Source organism: Euprymna scolopes, chromosome 4 (assembly GCF_053919585.1).
Source record: "Euprymna scolopes isolate OS-2025 chromosome 4, ASM5391958v1, whole genome shotgun sequence".
NCBI lineage: Eukaryota > Metazoa > Mollusca > Cephalopoda > Sepiida > Sepiolidae > Euprymna > Euprymna scolopes.
The window spans coordinates 60,442,218-60,458,316 of record NC_136485.1 but is presented as its reverse complement, the minus strand read 5'-3'; the positions used below and the strand labels follow the sequence as shown (position 1 = coordinate 60,458,316).

Genomic DNA, 16,099 nt, shown 5'->3' with positions numbered 1-16,099 from the left:
GAACTTTTGATCTACAAACTTGAAATTTGGTATATGGGGTATTCAGACCCGTGAAAAACTTTTTAATCGGTTTTCATCCGGAAAAAAAGGACTGCTAAGGGGCCCAACAGAAAAATTGGAAGGTGTGAGTCATCGCATTGTTATCTGCTTGCCTACTGTTTCACGAATGCTCATGCGTGAATCGTTCACATGACAGATTACTTATGTTAAGAATAAGCGGGTTTGAAAACACTTTTTAAAGTCGTGTCAAGCTGGTCTAATAGTTATCGCATTTGACTCACTTTTTTAGGTTTTGATTTCGGTCTCATCTTGAGCATTTTTTTTTTAACTTACAAGAACTGAGCTGTTTAGAAAAGAAACATAATATTCGTACGCACATATCGCAGTTTCTTTTCGTATTTTTACTTCATTTTTTTTTAAGGAACTTAACGTTACGTTTAATAATTACGATATTACTGTTTACAATAAATACGAATTCTGGATTAATTAATTGCCCGGGCGTAAAATACGCTTAAATATGATATTTTAATTTACCCATATTTTGTATATATTATTATAGATTCGTGATTTCAAAAGTGTAAAAAAAAAAAAAAAAAAAAAAAACGCATTTAGGTACCGTCAGCTAGATTCGAAACAGAAACATCCAAAGCTGGTGATTTTACCACTGTACCAACATGACACCACATATAAACCGGTTAAAAATTAGGAATTAAAAATAAACTAAGATGATTGTACAAGATTTTTAACGATTTTTTCACTTTTGACCCATTTTTGACCTCTTCAAAACAATTTTAACCAACTAAAGACCCATAAAAGAACGGCCCGTAAAAATCCAATCACTCGAGGTCCCTAACGCCACTCTTCGACTTTTAGTTTCGAAGGAGATAGAGTTTGAAAATATGGAGACAGACGGACAGACAGACAGACATATAACCTTTTATATATTAGACTATTTAAATTCATGCGTTTGGATTTGTTGGTGTTGCAATCGGATAGAATTGAACAATTAATTTAAATTTTCGTTATATTGAAATATCTAATATATAAAAGGTTATATGTCTGTCTACCTGTCTCCATATGGTCGACCTCTATCTACTCCGAAACTAAAAGTTGCAGGGCGGCACTAGGGGCATAAAATAATTGGATTTTTTTTACATTTTTTTTTTGTTCTTTTATGAGTGTTAGCCGGTTCAAATAGTTTTAAGGGGTCAAAAAATGAGTAAAAATGGAAAAAAATCGTTATACATTTTGTACATTTATCTTAGTTTATTTTTAATCTTTAATATTTGATCAAGTCATATGCGTATCACGTTGGTACAGTGGTAACGTCACCAGCTTTTTATGTTACAGTTTCGATTATAGCTGATGGCACTCCAATACTTTTTTTTTTTTACTTTTGAAATCACAACTCTATAATAATATATACGAAATCTAGAAAAAATTAAAATATCATATTTTAGCGTATTTTAAGCCAGGGCAAAGCCGCCGGCCCAAACTAGTCTTATATATACAGACTATATGTCTGTCTGTGTGTCTCCATATTTTCAAACTTTATCTCCACCGAAACTAAAAGTCGCAGAGCAGCGTTAAGAACGTCAAATGATTGGATTTTTTATAGACCGTTCTTTTATAGGTATTTAGCCGGTTAAAAAAATTTTAACGCTTCAAAAATGGATCAAAATTGAAAAAAATCGTTATACATTTTGTGCATTCATCTTAGTTTATTTTTAATCAGTTCATATGTGTGTAACGTTGGTACAGTGGTAACGTCACCAGCTTTGAAAGCAACAGTTTTGCTTTTGGTTTCGATTCTAGCTAATAGCATCCAATTTTTTTTTTTTTTTTTTACTTTTGAAATCACGATTCTATAATAGTATATTCGAAATCTGGACCAATTAAAATATACTATTTAAGCATATTTTACGACCGGGCAAAGCCGCGCGCCCCTTTCCCGGGATGGTGAAGAATACAATCTTATTTATAAAAATTTCGACTGGGCAAATGAAATCTGGAAAAATTAAAATATCATTTTTAAGCACATTTTACGACCGAGCAAATAATGAATCTGCATTATATATTTATGCGCATTTTACGACCGGGCAACGCCGGGTGGACCGCTAGTAAATGTTATTTTTTTCGATACTTTTTTTTTTAAACAACATGTACGTCTGTTACGTTTCTAAACTTTTGAGATGAGGATTGGTTATTCGTATTATTTGGATTCTTCGGACTACCGTTCGCATCTTCAGTGTTATTTTCACAACATTTCGGTCGATGTAACCTCCGACATTCTTCAGATGTATCTTGTCGAACTCGTGAGTGTTTCTGTCTAACTCGAAGGTGTAAGGTTCAATTCTCAGTGCGGGCGACCGAAAAATGCAATTGCGATTTACTTCTATCTAGTTATGGCTGACAGAACGAGAGCATGCTAACCCCGTGAAGTAAATGATGAGTTTCGTTCGAAATTCCGTCCAAATTCCCGAGTTCAACCGAAACATACCCGAGTTCGACAAGATACTGTAGTCCGAAGAATCCAAATGATAGGATGTATGTTTGTATTTGTATTCTTGAATAGATCCAAACTTGCATGTTTCTAAATTAAAAAAAAAAAAAAATCAATTTTGCATCATTATATATTATTTTTATTTATCTTTTTTTGAAATGTGGCTTCATAATTTGTGTATTCATTTTTTTTTTTTGTGGACTGTTATCCCACCTTAATAGTTGTTGTTGTTTCACCGCCCGAAGAAGGCCAGAGGATGAGTTAGCTGAAACGTGATGAAACAACAACTATGAAGATGCGGATAACAGTTCGCAAAAATATGACTACACAAATTCTGCATCAATTTTTACTAAACGAATTCAGTTATAATTGTGAAAGTGCGGTCCTTCTGACAACACAAACTCTTGTTGTCCTCGTGGAACTCTTAGTTTGACATGCCTGTTATAAGTAACATAAATAGATGTATCAGTTGTTGTTTATAGAAGTGTTTTTTTTTTCTTCCTTTGCTAATTCTTTTATACGCATAATTATGAGAGAGAGAGAGAGAGACAGACAGAGAGAGAGAGAGAGAGAGAGAGAGAGACAGACAGACGACAGACAGGCAGACAGACAGCTTCTGGCAAGATTAACTCATATGAACTCATGTTTGGACTACAATTAAGTATTTTAACAGTTGGTTTATTTGTGTTTGAGGACAGGCACTTAAAAGGAAAAAGTTGGCATTATTTGCGAAGGAATAAATTCTATGAAATAGCGTTCATTTCAAGCAAGATCGCTACATTTGGTACATCTTTTATTATACTAAAGCTGAGTAAAAAATTGTTAAGAGAAAGAAAGAGAGAAAGAAAGAGAGAAAGAAAGAGAGAGCGTGAGCGTAAAAGCGGATAAGCACTGTTTTAAAAAATATTTTGTCGTTATCTCTCTAAATGCATATCTCTTTGTTTATCAATTATAAAGCTAAACCTAGGTTAATAAACGTTTATTAAGATAGATAAAGAGAGAGAGAACGAGATAGATAGATAGATAGATAGAGAGAGAGAGAGAGAGAGAGAGAGAGATTAAGTGTGTGTGTGCGTGCGTGTGTGTGTGTGTGTGTGAGAGAGAGAGAGAGCGAGAGAGAGAGAGATAGCCATTCATATGTGTTCGCAGTTTTGATTAATGTTGTTATTGTATATGGTTATTATGAAGGATGATAGCAATGCAAAAAAAAAAAAAAAAAAAAGAAGCGGAATGGCGAAAAAAAAGTAGGAAAAGTATGAACAAACAACCTGAAACAACACTTGAGTTACGAATCTCCAAAAAAATCTATTTGTTTTTCAAAACATCTTTCACATATCACAGCAGTCAATATCAGTTCGCAATATAACTAATAAAGTACCATGTACAATTCAATTCTAAGTGAAACTCTTATGGAGGATCAAGGTTCAATCCTCAGTGCGACGATGCAGTGGCAAATTAATTAAGACTTCTATCCGGCCATGGCTGACGGAATGAGAGCGTGTTACACTCGTGAATTAAATAATCAGTTCCATTCAAAATTCTTTGCATATTCTTGAGTTTAACAGAAAGATTCCTGAGTTCGACAAAAAGATTCCTGAATTCGACAGAAAGATTCCCAAGCTCGATAGAAAGATTCCCAAGCTTGATAGAAAGATTCCTGAGTTCGCCAAGATACTTTTGGTCACTCAACACAGCATCCAAAGGTACAAGGAGGAAATCACCAATCTATGATTGTCTTACAATTTTCAATAAAACTCGACTGTCAAATATCTCTAACTAATGTTAAAAGAAAACATTTTGGTTATGGGTTGAGATGAAGGATGTAAGAAAAGAAATCACCATTTAGTAAAGAAAATAAATTGTGAAAAAACAATGAAGCTAAGTTGCCGACAATAGTCGAAGGCGACCTGAAGGCTCATTTTTTAATGTTATTCCACCCCAAACAAGACACAGTGCCACTTGGATGTTAGACACTACTATTTGGGACAAATTCGACAAAGATACTATGTAAGGAGTTGAGCAGCGAAATGTCTGTTCACATTAATCATGAACTTCTGCACATCAGTACACCTAGGGAAGCAGGGACCCGGGAGGGGATTCTAAAGTTTAACTATTCATGGGAAAACTATTTAAGTAGAAGGCTTTCCGGCATCTCAAGATCTCTACAGGATAGAGGTGGGGTTTTGCAGCTTGTCTAGTTGAGCGTATTTAAATCAAGGGGACACAAGTGCCATTAAAGAAGTAGGAATGTAACATGTCGGCGATGGAACAGGGGTTGCCCTTGATTTTCCCCTTATAATGCTGAGTTTTTAGCAAGATGGCTTCAAATATCATTTTTTTTAAGTCTTAGGTACGGCTCGACTGAGAGTTGAACTCTGATCTCTCAGCTCATTAATGAACACTCTTAACATTATATCAAATGGTCCGGAAAAGTGTTTTAAATATAACAGATTGAACCATAAAAGATTGGGACATCATTTTGTTGACCCACAAGTCAACATTTTAAGTTTTAGAATCTAGAAAAAAAAAGACAATAATTGATTGTGGCAACTGTCAACCAAGAGGGTGGATTGGTGATGGTGTATGGCTCGCTTTAGAAGCAGAGAAGTGAGTTGGGTTTGGTACGAATCAAAGGAACTACGCGAAAAGAGAAAAAAAGACCATTAACTACTACAGAGACACGAAATTCCATCTGGCTGTCACAGAATTGAACACAATGTTATCTCATAACAAGATAATAACCTTCTAAACACAATTCAACCTTGCGTGAAGTTTGTTTCAAATGAAAAGAAAAGTTTCTTTGTTTTGACAAAATATGACTTAGCCGCTCTCATTCCCAGATATGCATAAACATTGGCATAGGACAAGCTGGGTCATCTAGTGCGAAGCGATTTGCTTACAAATGAGAATAAACTATTAAAATGTTTGCAGAATGCTTAGGAAGCACTTTCCGCCAGATACCATTACTAAAGAAGGTAACGATGGCTAAGTGGTTAACGATACGGACTGACGACCTGGATGCGCCAAGTTCGAACCCAACTCGCCCCATAGAAACACTTTCGCTTCGGATTTTGACAACATTCCCATGGTTTCTCTTGTAACTACCCTTTCTAGTCATAATTCTAACTAGAAAGGTATAGGGATAACCGATGCCAACAATAGAATTATCTTATTTATATGAAATGAATTACCATTATTAAAAAAGAATGTCCATACCTTACTTTGTAATGAGTAGGGCTATGACAACAGCATATTCTTTTCATTGTTTTTACTCTCGAGAATATATCCGACACAGTTAAACACAGTAAATCAACCGAGAACCACATCACTCTATATAAAAGCATATAAGATATCAACGGATGCACACTCGAGTCAAAACAATGAAAAGAATATTCTGTTGTCCTAGCCCTAGTAATGAAGTTGTATGTGCAACTATTGAACGAGTGTTTGAATGTGTAGAAAGTAGAAGATAACAGCTTGCTTACTAGGGTGTAGCAGTTGGTGGCTGGTGTTTTCCCATCACTGAAAACGAAAGTCATTTTAAAGAATTTATACCAGTAGAGAAGGTATTCAGTTGTTATAAAGGCTTTTCCTACTACTGGAAAGTTTGCCCATATGGTTAATCTATTACTTAATTGTTAGTTAAAAGTTGCCATGATAACAGTATATTCTTTTCATTGTTTTGTCTCTTGAGTATATATCCGACACAGCTAGACATAGTTAATCAACCGAGAACCACATCACTCTATATAAAAGCATATAAGATATTAACGGATACACACCCGAGAGTCAAAACAATGAAAAGAATATGCTGTTGTCGTAGCCCTAGTCATTACAATAGATTGCCAAAACTTTAATGTTGACGAGAATAAAGCAAACGAATTCTTAAAAGAAAATGAACTTCTGTTATCTTTCTTATAAAGAGGGGTTCACACATCGTCATTACCATTGATCGACCATTAGTAAATGTTATAATCTAAACTGATATACCTACATCAGGAACAATGGACTTGTACAGAAACTATATAGGTTTTTCTTTTACTCATACTAAGCCCTAACCAGGTATATCGACACTTGGACATAAGTAGACTACTATTTGGGACCATGTTTAGAAAGAATTAACAAGATGTTGGTTTTCATTACATTTAAATTTCTACAAGTCAGTAGTCAGGGAAGCAAGTAGCAGGAAAGGAATTCCAAATCTTTCAAACTGCTTGACCTAACGTTCACAGGAAACATGAGTTGGAACAATTATATTGAAAACATTGCCAGGGCCACTGCGAAGAAGGTAGGCTCTCTCTACTGTGCTAGAAAACTACTGACACCTGAAAGTATCCTGTACCTCTATAAGGCCACCATTCGCCCATGTATGGAGTATTGTTGTCACATTTGGGCTGGTGCATCTGCTACTAGTCTCTCGCTCCTAGACAAGGTTCAAAAAAGAGTCGCCAACCTTATAGGCCCTGAACTGGCATCTAAGCTTCAGCCTCTGTCCCATCGACGAAACGTTGCATCCCTCTGCTTGTTCTACAAATATTTTAATGGTGAATGCTCTGACGAACTGCAGACACGTGTGCCCCCACGACGTAGACACCCTCGACAAACCCGACAGGCAGCTAAATCCCACCCTCACACAGTAGAGATCCCTAAATGTAAAAGATCTTTCTACTCCAGTAGTTTCTTCCCCAGAACCGCTAGACTCTGGAATTCCATTCCAGGTTCCTGCTTCCCTAACTGTACTGACATGCAGAAGTTCAAGTGCAACGTGAACCGACATCTTGCTGCCCAAATCCTAACATAGTGCCCCAGTAGTTGCTGCCCCTGATAGTAGCCCCCTACACCAAATAGCAATGCGCCTTGTTTGGGGTGAAAATGTAAAAAAAAAAAAAAATCCAGCTGTTTAGAGGAAGAAACTATTATATTAGAAAGCTTTCTGCCATTTAGGGACCTCAACATTGAAGTGTTGTGATTGCTTTGCTAAGCTAGTTTGTCAGGGATATGTACGCCGAGGGGGTACAAGTGCAAGTTCATCAGAGCACATTCCATTAAAATACTTGTAAAACAGGCACAGAGACGTAACATGGTACTACTTATGTCTTCGCAGCTCTTTAACTTTTTGAGTTAAAAATACGAAGGTTAACTTTTGGAACCCCGATTGTATGACAAAGCGCGTTCCGGATGCCCATGTACAGCCATCGATCATCGCTGGCAAAAGTGAATTGAGAATGGTGGTGACTATGTAGAAAGATAAATTCTGGAACAGGAAAGGTTACGCGTTTTAATGGTATCACTTCCGTCGTCGTAGCTCTTCAATTTTTTGGGTTAAAAAATAGTTGAATTTACTTTATGGATGACTCTACATATATAGATTATATAGATTCTATATATATATATATATATATATATATATATATATATATATATATATATATATATATATATATATTAGTAGACAAACAATTGATAAAACTACTTTAAGCGAAAATGAACATTGAATTAGAGAAAATATATATATTCTTATCATTTTTTTTTTGTATTGATATTCATATTAAAACCCCTTTTTTCGGTTTATTTAGTAACTTATTTGCTTCCCCATTGAGCAAATTAGGCACAATGCCGATTTTTAATGTGGAGAGTGAGGGGAGAGGGACCAGTTCCCCCGAGGGGGACTGGATAGGGACAATTGGTATGAAGAGTTTTCCCTATATTGTCCAAAACTGATTGCTCAAGAGCAATGGTCTGATATGTGGGGTTGCCTCCACATATTACTTTGATTGCAGTATTTTTTTTTACACAGTGATCACCACTTATCAAAGCCCGTAAGCAACTCAGGGATAAGGGTTATTGCAAGTACATTACGTTAGTGTGGAGATTTGATGAAGTGTTTAATTAAGGGGGCGGTTCATCAGGAATTTGTTTACGTTGGACTTGTAGTCAGGTGGGAAGCAGGAAGACGGAACAGAGTTCCACAGGCGTGCAGTTTTAAGAAAGAAGCTTTGTTCATGGAATCCGCGTTTTGATTTTGGCACAGATATAGAGTGGGGGAAATTTTTCACAGTGGATTCAGCTAGACGGGTGTTTTTCGTGAAAGATTGGCGAGGGGGGACCAGAGATTGGAGTTCAGACGAACACCTGCCATGAAAATAACGATAAAACAAGGATAGGCTCGCAACGTCTCTTCTGTGGGAGAGAGGTTGCAGGGTAGAGAAAAGGGCATCCCCCACTAAGCCACGAAGTCTATTTTGTACTCTGTCAAGGCATCTGCAGGAACAGATACTACACTTTGATAACAGAAAAAGATTGAGCCTTTTTTCTGTTTATTTAAAAAGAAAATACAACTTTGTTATATATGGGTAGTGGAATTGCATTCATCTGCAAAAGATTTAACTAATTTACATTTTTCTTTTAAACATTCATTTTAATTAATTCCCTATTATTTTTTTCGGTTTTCTTATGGGATGATCATCTTTAGTTAACTATTGCGTAATATTTGCGAAAATAGTTTATAGTAAACACAAACCTCTTTCTATATGAGCAGAAGTTATTTACGCCCGAATTCTATTAACAATAAATGAAAAGATTTCCTGAAACGTACATGTAAAAATTTATGGAAAAATAAACAAATTACTTGAAAATAAATATCACATATTTACCAAGATGTTTTAGACTCGATAGTATTTATTTTCGTTCACCTCTTCGTTCAGTGTCACTGATTTTTCACCCTATTGAATAGTATATACCTATTAATTTTTAATTTTTATCAAATTTTGGTTTGTTGTTTTCCTTTTTGGTAAAACATTGAAATAAGATAACATCAATTTTATATTTTAAATTTCTAAAATTATTATTTGTAATCGCTAGGAGTTCTCACATGGACCATTATTCACTGACAACAACCAGGAGTCTATGCGACAACAAGTTTCCACAGATATCCAGTACTCTCTGCCTCTTCCAATAACCTTTGCAAATGATTTTGTTTGCGGTATCGCAATAACTGTTTACCATTGATCTGTCTTGGTCTTCAATGGAATTTGAGTGACAACTAACCTCCTCAATGTCTCAGTATTCTTTGCATTCATCCAGTTATAGTCTGGCTAGTGTTTTCCTTCTTCGTGCCTTCCATCTTTCTAGACACTTCACACCTATTTTTATGGTATCAGCCATTTTTGTTATATTATTTAAAATTTTAAAAAATTTTATTGATTCTTTTTGAGGAGCAGATTTCCTGCATATTTACTTTCTGGTGTTCCTTCCTTTTTTTTATTGTTGTTATTGTTGTTGTTTCTGTTATTGTTGATTTTGTTAATCTAGCGTTAATCACTTAAAGTAGGTTCTAATTGTATATTTTTATCTACTTATTAGATATGCTATCAATTTTAATTATATATACTAGAACAGTAATTTTCCACAAGGGCATATATTAACGTGTGGTTATTATTCTACTTACCCCCATATGTAGACCCACCTTTCCTCGGTAGTTTCACGTCTTCCTCGTCTCCCCTCTCTCTCCCTCATTTTGTTCATCTGCATGACATCCAACCATAGCTACAGCTGTTGTTGTATGTCATGCAGACGGAAGATAAGTAATATACTGAAATCCCTGGCATAACTAATAAACGAAATTTTAGACAAAAAACAAACAAACAAACAAAAACAATTGACTTTATCCATTAATATAATTGTTTTTATGCTAACACACGGATTCCAATATTTCTTTAACAATTCATTGTCTTTTTTTGTGAGAAATAGTTTCATTTGGACTCAAAATCCGCCACGGTGACTAATATCAATTTTTCATTGTAGCCAAATCTCTTGTTACTTTTGCATTTCTTTAAATCTACAAGCAGCAAGTAATCGCTGGAAGCTAGATCTAGAAAATACGGTGGATGAGGAATCGAAGTGAAACTCATGTAGTTTCTGATTGACTGGGTGACAACAAGTTTCCTCAGATATCCAGTACTCTCCACTTCTTTTAATAATCTTTGCAAATGATTTTGTTTGCGTTATCGCAACAACTTTTTACCACGGGGCATTAGCTTGCTTAAAGATAACCAAAGATAACCACTTTCTTCATTTGCGCCCATTCCATTAATCGTTTTATATGATATTCTCTATTGATGGTTCTTCCTTTCTCGACGTTATATATATGGCTATGACAAGAGAATATTCTTATCATTGTTTTGACTCTCGAGTATATATCCGACACAGTTAGAAACAGTTAATAAACCGAGAACCACATCACTCTATCTAAAACCATATAAGATATTAACTGATATATAATCAAGAGACAAAATAATGAAAAGCACATTCTCTTGTCATAGCCCTAGTAATATATTAACAAAATATCTTGCGTATTTCAAAATGTTTGCATCTTCGGTTGCTTTGGGCGTCTTTCACCTGCCTAAGTCTACTTAGCTTCCTGCCAATTTGACTTCGAAATTAAGTGGTAGATCCATGTTTCATCCATTGTCACACATTAATGCAGAAACGCATTGAAACAATTGCAAAAGACGCTATGACGACGCACCTACTTTGAATTTGAGTTTCCTGATAAAAAATGTTTGTTCAAAATGATGAATAAACTCCTCTTCTATCACACGCAACTTCAATTGATGATCAGTCGAGATGAGTTTGTGGATATTACATATTCGCCCAGAAATCTGCACACACGTGGCTAGGAGGGGCTACCAGCAAAAATGCATCATCCAGCTCTATCCCACCAAATGAAAACCTATGGTGGAAAATCTCCACGTGATACCAAGCTGTGTATAAGCTGATAATCTTTATATTTCTTGAGTAGTGACAGGAAGTGTTATTGGCAGATTAATAAAAGCATGCATATCAACAGTAGAGGAAACTGGAAAGAACACCGATTTGAAGATATATATATATATATATATATATATATATATTATTTTTTGTTTACAGAAAGTTTTTAGATGAGACAAGTTATTGATACCGTCGGTTTCAAACCCGATAATTAGGACCGTTTTAGATAACTATAGCAAGCTCTCGTCAGCCAAAATACTCATCTGAGTATGAGATGAGTATTAGCTGACGAGAGCGTGATATGGGTTCTAATTATCGGGTTTGAAATCGACGGTACCAATTACTTGTCTTGTCTAAAAACTTTCTGTAAAGAAAAAAAATATATAAACACGCTCTTATTTTCCTCAGAATTGAGCACTCTGCTGGATTTTTTTTTCCAAAAATAACTAATTATATATATATATATATATATATATATATATATATATATATATATGCATACAGGGTGAGTCACGGCAAACGGATGATTTTAGAACATCTTTAGAATGTGCTTAGTAAATGTTTTTATGTACATCATAAAATTTTTGTTGAAATATTCGCAGTTTTGCTTTCCTGAAAAACATCCGTTTCCCTTAACTCATAAATATATATATTTAAATATATATTCTTTTTTACTTTTCCGTAAACACTAACAGTCTCGCAGCAAACAATGGCATGAAACGTGTAAAAAGAAAGATAATTTCTTTACCAAATCTTTCACTGATTTTATTACAAGATAAATAAAGTGATCAGCTGTTCGATTCTGAAATGCATAACGCAGTGACTTTCTTGAATGTGTTGGGTGTACGATGATTGAGTAATATGGTCTTAGGCCTTCCTTGAATCTGTCGAATTCATGACGCTCGAATAATAAGTCGAATTCACTGTCCTCAATGGATAATTTTATGTTGAATAAATGTTTAATTTGATTGAGCTTACATAACTGTAAGTTTGTATTATTTTGATTAATCGCACAATTATTATCATCTTGGGTGTTATTGGCACAACGTTTCTGTTGTTGCACCCTGCAACCTTCATCGAGCGTTGAATACATGCTTCCTTTTCTCTACTAAGTAAAAGAGGGGTTAGTTCTGCATTGCAAGAATTCAAACGTGTGTTTGAGAGTGGATCCGTAGATCATAAAGAAGTTTAAATCTTCAGGAGTCACTAGGATATTTTTAAGGCTTTCCTATGACTCAATTTTTCGAGATATCTATGCTAAGTGTTAATATAAGTGAAAAAATGTTTTACGAAACAGAGGATCGATACACACGCGTATTTTCTTAAAAAAAACACACATAATGTAAGGGAGACAACTTCAAGGGAAGAAGGTTTTTTTTCGTGAAGTTACGAAGTTACCTCCCTTGGGCCGTGCATATGTTTTATTATTTATTCCTTTTCTCCCGTGAATTTGTAATTAGGAGGATCCAAATGCAATTAAGTTCTATACTAGGACGACTAATGATATTGATGTTTTGTACCATATGTGCCGCCTACATAGCTGTAACTTCTAAACTTACAATACGATTGAGCTAAAATGTTGGCGCATACCATTTAAAGCTTAGTACTTAATAAAGAATCATATTAACCCTTTTTATTAGTAGCTACATCGATATATTAGGCCCAGGACTTATTGGATGATACGTTAAGTATTAATATATAAATTGTAGCGGTTATGTTTATATTAAGATATAGTGAGATCCGCGTGGATTTCAGATCGTAAAGCCATTTTTGGATGGCGAAATTGGTTAATCAATTTCATATAACTGAAAGCAATTGATTTTTCGCGGTAAGTTCAAACGTCATAAAGAAAAAATGAATGGTGTACGTACCGAGATAGTTTCTGCTACTTTCCAGTTCCGTTATGTTGATGTTAAAAGCTCCTTTTGGGATGGTCATAATACGATTGTAACCGTATTTCATGAGGTTCGCGTCCACCGTGAAGTTTGATCGAACCACGCGGCAAGATCGTTCTTTTCCATTGCAAACTCCGCATAAATCCATTTTTGCTGTTGATCCGACGATACTATCACACCCAACTCTCTGAAAACAGGCAAAACAATAAATTATTTTGGAAGTAAAATATAGGAAGAAAGGTTGTTTTTTTTATATATGGAAAATATTCATAGCGAAAAAAAAAAAAAAAAATTAAAAACTAGTAGGACCCGTGGAAATTCCACGAATGGGAAATGTCTTTCATCAACAAATATGCTTTTTAAGCTGATATTTTTCTGGATAGCGCAAAAATTATTTTTTGGACAGAAAAAAAAAAACTAAACACACACAGCAAATATCTGTTTATAAATATTTCTATGAAAATAGTGTCCTCCGTATTTTGATTATAGAACTGACCCAAATTAGATAATTTCATAAGTACTAAGAAATACCCAGAAAGTAATATTGGGCCACATAGTTCAATACAAACAATAACATTACATTGGAAGACACTGTCTTTAATTTACTCCTTTAGATCAGCACCTCTTGGCAGACGATGCCATTTATATCCTGTTTCTTTCGAATGTTCCCTTTTTAACGTAACGTTTCTCTGATTTCTTTATTGGGTGAAGAATCGCTGCACGTCGAAATTACTACAAGTTATTGCCTCACATCATCACAACAATGATCGCATATTATTATAATGGTATTCGAAAACGAGGCTATACCAAAAGTAGGTCACTCTCATATTCTTGTTAAGAGTTGCCAGATTGGTCCTTTTAAAGTCATATTTCACGAATGTGGGAACTTTATAAGCAGTTCGGTTTTCAAAAACTGTAATTAGCCCTTTCTAAAGCGTAATTTTCGGATTAACTACGGAAGAAACATGCAAAATATTATATAGATTAAAAATTCAATTTGTTGTCCCTATTTAAAGTTAAGTATATTTATATGATTATATATTTGCATGTACATGAATCACTTAAACTAATGAATCAATGATTACGCATTTTGAAACAAAGCTGCTAAGCGTAAAGAACCGAAATGTGAGCTATATTTAATTTAATTTAATATAGCTTCATGTAAATGTTACATATAAGAGACCCTACGTCAATTGCGATTAAATTAACTAGTGTAAATTTTGATAAGGGTCACACTGAGTGCATGATGGTAAGCCAGGTCTTCAAATCAAACTCGTTTCCAGAAGTGAGTGACGTAAAGTTGAGGCAGAGGGGCTGCAGGTCCCAAAAAATGATATATGACGAATGACGTCACGTTTTTCAAGCTAACAGAAACAAATGTTTTCAAATCAGTCTCTCAGTGGAAGCCGTGCGAAAGAGACACCGCCGATAATGTAGAAAAAACTTTGTAAACTAAGGCGAATGTTACTTCGATGCCTGCTCGTATGTGTTCCTCATTTTAGTTAATTTAGAGAGATGAGAAATAATAAATTATGTCCTAAGACAACATTAGTCTCTTTCTACTACAATTCACTTCAAATAAAACCATTTATGAAATTTTCTAGAGAACGCCTCTTTGTGTCTTGTTTTCCATGAAAAGAAGCTTATTTTTATAGACGAAACAGCGACGATGAAAACAAGCATGTATAAACACCCCGCACCCATGTATAAATACTTTATTTGGTTACTGAAAGCATTACACAAAATGCGGGCAATTTTTATGAAATTTTAACAATAGGTATTAGAAATAAACTAATAAGTACTCCCCAAGTATCAGCTTCTACGGAGAATTTTAAATGGTTTTAGTAGGTGGGGCATAATAATATAGGTACATCATTGATCCATAATCATTAGACGCTAATTAGATAAAATTTCCTGAGTTTCAATTTCCTATTAAGACCAATTAAGCTTAAGTCCCACCTCCTACATTTGAGACATCTTTTTAGAATCAAAATCGTGTCGTCAATTTTGATAAAAATTAGAATACTGATTCTATATATATATAAGGTTTATTATAATTATATATTGATTTTAAATTAAAGACAGTGTCTTACAATATAATTTTATTGTTTGTATTGAACTATGTAGCACAATATTACTTTCTGAGTATAGGTTTAGTATAATTATATATTGATTTTAATTTTCGTAAGGGCACATACAAATGGTGATAATTCATCATGTTTGTGAAATAAATTTACTCATCCGGGACTACTTTTCTAGTTTAATATGAGTTTAATTTCACACAAATTTAGCACAAGGCCATCAAAATAGTGGGGATATAGAATATTAATTATTTCAATGCAGCACGTGTCAGCTTTGAATTTTTTACACATTTGGATGTGCAAGATTATTTTCGGTCACTGCAAAAATATGTCGGCATTTGTATCTAGTCTGGCTTCATTTTAGAAAAAACAAACAAACAAACAAACACAAAAAAAACAACAACAAAAGAAACCCACCCATAAAAATACGAAAAATGTGAAAGTAGAACAGCATTTGAGTTACAATCAAGGTAATTATTACGGTTATGACAACAGCATATTCGTTTCATTGTTTTGACTCTTGAGTGTGTATCCGTTGATATTTTATATGCTTTTATATAAAGTGATGTGTCTAACTGTGTCGGATATATACCCGAGAGTCAAAACAATGAAAAGAATATGCCGTTGTCATAGCCCTAGTAATTATACAGTTTACGAACTGCGGTGAAATAATAACTTTATTATTTAGAAATCCGTTCGTAACATGTTAACTCTATACTTTCACCTAACAACTTGTTAGAGAAAATATATAGTAAAACTTCAATTTTACTTGAAAATCCTATAAAAAATTAGGAAGATTCGTAAACAGCAGAAGTAAATACACACACACACACACACACACACACACACAC

The 16,099-nt window shown here is 34.4% G+C and overlaps 1 protein-coding gene across 1 annotated transcript in view; it reads right to left on the bottom strand.

Moving 5' to 3' along the window:
* Positions 1–16,099, bottom strand: part of LOC145267657 (thrombospondin type-1 domain-containing protein 4-like) — a 118,493-nt gene that overhangs the window by 83,067 nt on the left and 19,327 nt on the right. Inside the window, exon 2 of the mRNA XM_080123318.1 lies at positions 13,144–13,354. Coding sequence (XP_079979444.1) covers positions 13,144–13,354 — 211 coding nt within the window. The remainder of the gene's footprint in view (positions 1–13,143; positions 13,355–16,099) is intronic.